General features: G+C 34.2%; 1 protein-coding gene across 11 annotated transcripts in view; it reads left to right on the forward strand.

Moving 5' to 3' along the window:
- LOC140537666 (uncharacterized) overlaps positions 1-1,782 on the forward strand; it is a 184,446-nt gene extending 182,664 nt beyond the window's left edge. For all 11 annotated transcript variants that reach the window (XR_011977677.1, XR_011977674.1, XR_011977676.1 and 8 more), the window contains one exon: positions 1,558-1,782. Coding sequence is in view for 6 of the 11 variants with exons in the window: in XM_072659813.1 (XP_072515914.1) it covers positions 1,558-1,668 (111 nt within the window). In the remaining 5 variants the exon portion in view is untranslated. The remainder of the gene's footprint in view (positions 1-1,557) is intronic.
- The last annotated feature ends 2,093 nt before the right edge of the window (positions 1,783-3,875 follow it).

Here is a 3,875-nt window from a genome sequence, read left to right on the forward strand (position 1 = left end):
AAGCAGGCAATGTAAAGTTTACGTAATTGTGTGGCCCACACACCGTAAATGCAGCTACACCACTTTACACACAATATTACTGCAACAGGATTCCAGCCAATAGAGCCATATGGATGCGTATCTCCATTCTACAGGTGAGATTAAGCGAGTAGTAGCACTTTATACTCCAAAGGTTTCCATTGCTTATAATGCAAATAATATAATAATATGTCCTGGGACGACCAATGCTAATGTTTTGGAGTCAATGTGTTTTTAATGTATTACAGTGCATATCACAGTGACAGCATGATCACAGCATAGTATTCCATCTATATTATAGTATTTAGCCAACATGTATTCCAAATGTGACCACTGTGGCTCAGTTTATAAATCATGATTCAAGAATTTGGGAAATGTTACATTACAATTAAATTCTTTACACTTCAGAATTTACCAAATCATTACACTTTCTAACTGCATATGAGAAATCCACAACCCTTTACATTCTGTAATTATAGAACAGACTTGAACAGACCACAACTTGCTACATTTCTAAAATATCATATAACAATTCCACAACCCATTACATTCATGACATTATTGTATTGCATTACATATTAGAATTCAACAACTTTTTACATTTGTGTAATTACCTATAAAAATTCCCCAAATTATTACGTTACAACTGCATATGAGAATTCCTAAACTCTCGGTCACATGTTCAGCTTGCTCCTCTAGACACATTGTGATACTGATATTATTTTGTTACATTCACAACCTGTTACATTTGTGCAATTACATATCAGAATTCAACAACTTGTTACATAATGTAATTACATATCAGAGTTCATAACTTGTTATATTTGTGTAATAACATCAGAATTTCACAACTTGTTACAACTTGTGACATTAATGTAATTACATATCAGAATTCTGCAACTTGTTACATTACTGTAATTACATATCAGAATTCACCAACTTGTTACATTAATGTAATTACATATCAGAATTCACCAACTTGTTACATTTGTGTAATTACATATCAGATTTCACAACTTGTTGCGAGTGCGACTTTACAGCACTATTACAAACCAGCTCAAATGTATAAACCTTTTGGTTGACATTAGAGTCCAGTGGTTCTGTTGGACAGATGTCCTATCTGGAGTGAACTAAACCTTCAACTCTGATGTTCTACCAGTGAGACTGTTAAGCAAAATGTTTCAATTATTAAAATGTCCAAACAATTACAAACACAGCACACTGCAACAAACACCATATATCCTCCCCGGCAAGGCCTAATCTGACCGACACCTGTCAATCGTATAAATAACTAGGATGTATGTGTCTGTTTGGTTGGCAGTGCGTCTGTTTGTCTGTCCACGAAGGCCAGGATTTTAAACACCATTGGTCAGTCTGAATAAACACTCTGCTGCCATTTCAGTCAGAACTGGACCCACAATGGTGTTTGCCATGTGAAGCCCACCCTTTAAACACACACATCCCAGCAGTGGCAGGCACAGATAGCACCTCCATCACTCTTAAGAACATCTCACATTCCTAACCCACCGTTTGTTTTAGGTGATGGAGACTCTGCACACCAAGAGCCATGGACTTGCCTTCCCACAATGCATCCCTCTGCTCTGGACACAAGAAGGATGTGCTCATTGCCTGGAGTCCAGGTCAGCATAAATGAGCCAAGTACTGATCTAGGACCGGTTTAGTAGTCTTTTAAAGTAGTGCATTGATTGAAATGTATAATTTGTAAGAATTTGTAAAACAGAATAATAAAATATACTAAACCTGTCTTCTATGTTTGTATTTATTTAACCATGTGTCAGCATCAACCCTAAGTATTAGTGCTGAACATTTTCCCTTCATTACTATAATGAGTGGCGTGCCTCAGGGGTTAGTTTTAGGACCACTGTTATGTAGCCTAAAAGTCATCTTTCAGAAGTGTCACCTGAGGTACAGGTGGTGTATGTAGATCAGTAACTACAATAAAAACAGTTAAAACAGTATAAAACACTATAAAAAAATGTTTTTTTTAAATTTTTTTGTAAACTTCAAATATTGTGCAGCCGCTAAGTGTGAGGTTCAATATTTATTGTAGCTTTTGTTTTTAAACTGACTTTCTATTATAATTATATAAATATATTGTTTCAAATAGACAAACAACTAAACTTACAGGAATAGTTTAATAATAATAATAATGTTTAAAAAACATTTCTTGATGTAGTTTCTTTATCAATTTAAGGGGCACATCTCTATTATAGAAATGGTTCTTTATGGAACCAAAAAGGGTTCTCTGGCATCACTCAAAGAACCTTTTGTAGCACCTGTAGAGCCGGCAAATATCCCCAGTTTTTGTTTTGTTTGTTGGTAAACTGGAGCCACTACAAATTTTTCTGTATTCACTACGAATTATTCAGTATTTATTACGGATTTTTCAATATTTATTACGAATTATTCGGTATCCACTATAAATGATTCAGTATTCACTACGAATGATTCAGTATTCACTATGAATGATTCAGTATTCACTATAAATTATTTAGTATTTAACACAAATTATTCAATATTCACTATGAATTATTCAATATTTACTACGAATTATTCAGTATCCACTACGATCCACTAATTATTCAGTATTCACTTAGATTGATTCAGTATTTACTATGAAATATTCAGTATCCACTATGAATTATTCTATCAAATTACATTACTTTTACTACAATTACTACAGAGTATTCAGTATTATTCACTGAATTATTATTCAATATTATTTAAGATTATCCATTATTATGCATATTATTCACTGAATAATTCAATATATATTATCAATAATTTAGTAGCTACTATAAATTATTCACTATGCAATATTCAGCACTAAATAATAATGTAGTATTCAATATGAATAGTTTAGCATCTACTAATAAGTCAGCATTTTTCACTGGATATAAAACTACAGAATTACACAAGTATAAATGAATTTAAATAAATAAATGAACATTTAAATAAATACACTTTGAACTATATCCTTATAATTGTTTTTTATTATTATTATATACACAGCTCATGAACCTCACACCACACAGACTGGATCCTTTAAAGTAAAAAACATCTGGGGCTGTAATCACGTCAGAAACAGTGCTGGTGTATCACACAGCTCTCCATGGTATCACATTCATTTAGTGAAGTATTTCCCTGGTTGGCCTGGAGTTCAGTACACTGTTTGCAGATGCCAGGTTTCTGCCCAGCTGTCCAGGCTCCAGCTATGTAAATCGCAGCGTGTGGTCAGGCAGACCCAGAGGAGCTCAGCCGAGGGTGACCGAGAGTGAATAGAAGTGTCTATCGACCACTGCAGACGAGTTGGACGGGCAGGTGAAGGCTGGAGCTGCTGATGGAGAACAGGCTGCAGGTTCAAGCTCACATAAATTATGACCCTCATCCACTATTATCACACAAACACCCAGCACAGGCTGAGGAGAGGAGGCAGGCTGGAGAAATCCATGTGTGCAACTTGAAGCGTTTAGAAACTCACAAGGTGGCAACTCAGAGGAGGCTCAACTCCTTAACTGCTGCTTATAAGTTAGTTATTATATAATATAAGACTTATTATCACTAACTACTATGAACTATTCAGTATCCACTATGAATTAATCAGTATCTACTATGAAGTAATCAGTATCTACTATGAACTATTCAGTATCCATTATGAATTATTTAGTATCTACTATGAACTATTCAGTATCTACTATGAAGTAATCAGTATCCACTATGAACTATTCAGTATCCACTATGAATTATTAGTACCTACTATGAATTAATCAATATCTACTATGAAGTAATCAGTATCCACTATGAACTATTCAGTATCTACTATAAATTAATCAGAA

Source organism: Salminus brasiliensis, chromosome 17 (assembly GCF_030463535.1).
Source record: "Salminus brasiliensis chromosome 17, fSalBra1.hap2, whole genome shotgun sequence".
NCBI classification, from domain to species: domain Eukaryota; kingdom Metazoa; phylum Chordata; class Actinopteri; order Characiformes; family Bryconidae; genus Salminus; species Salminus brasiliensis.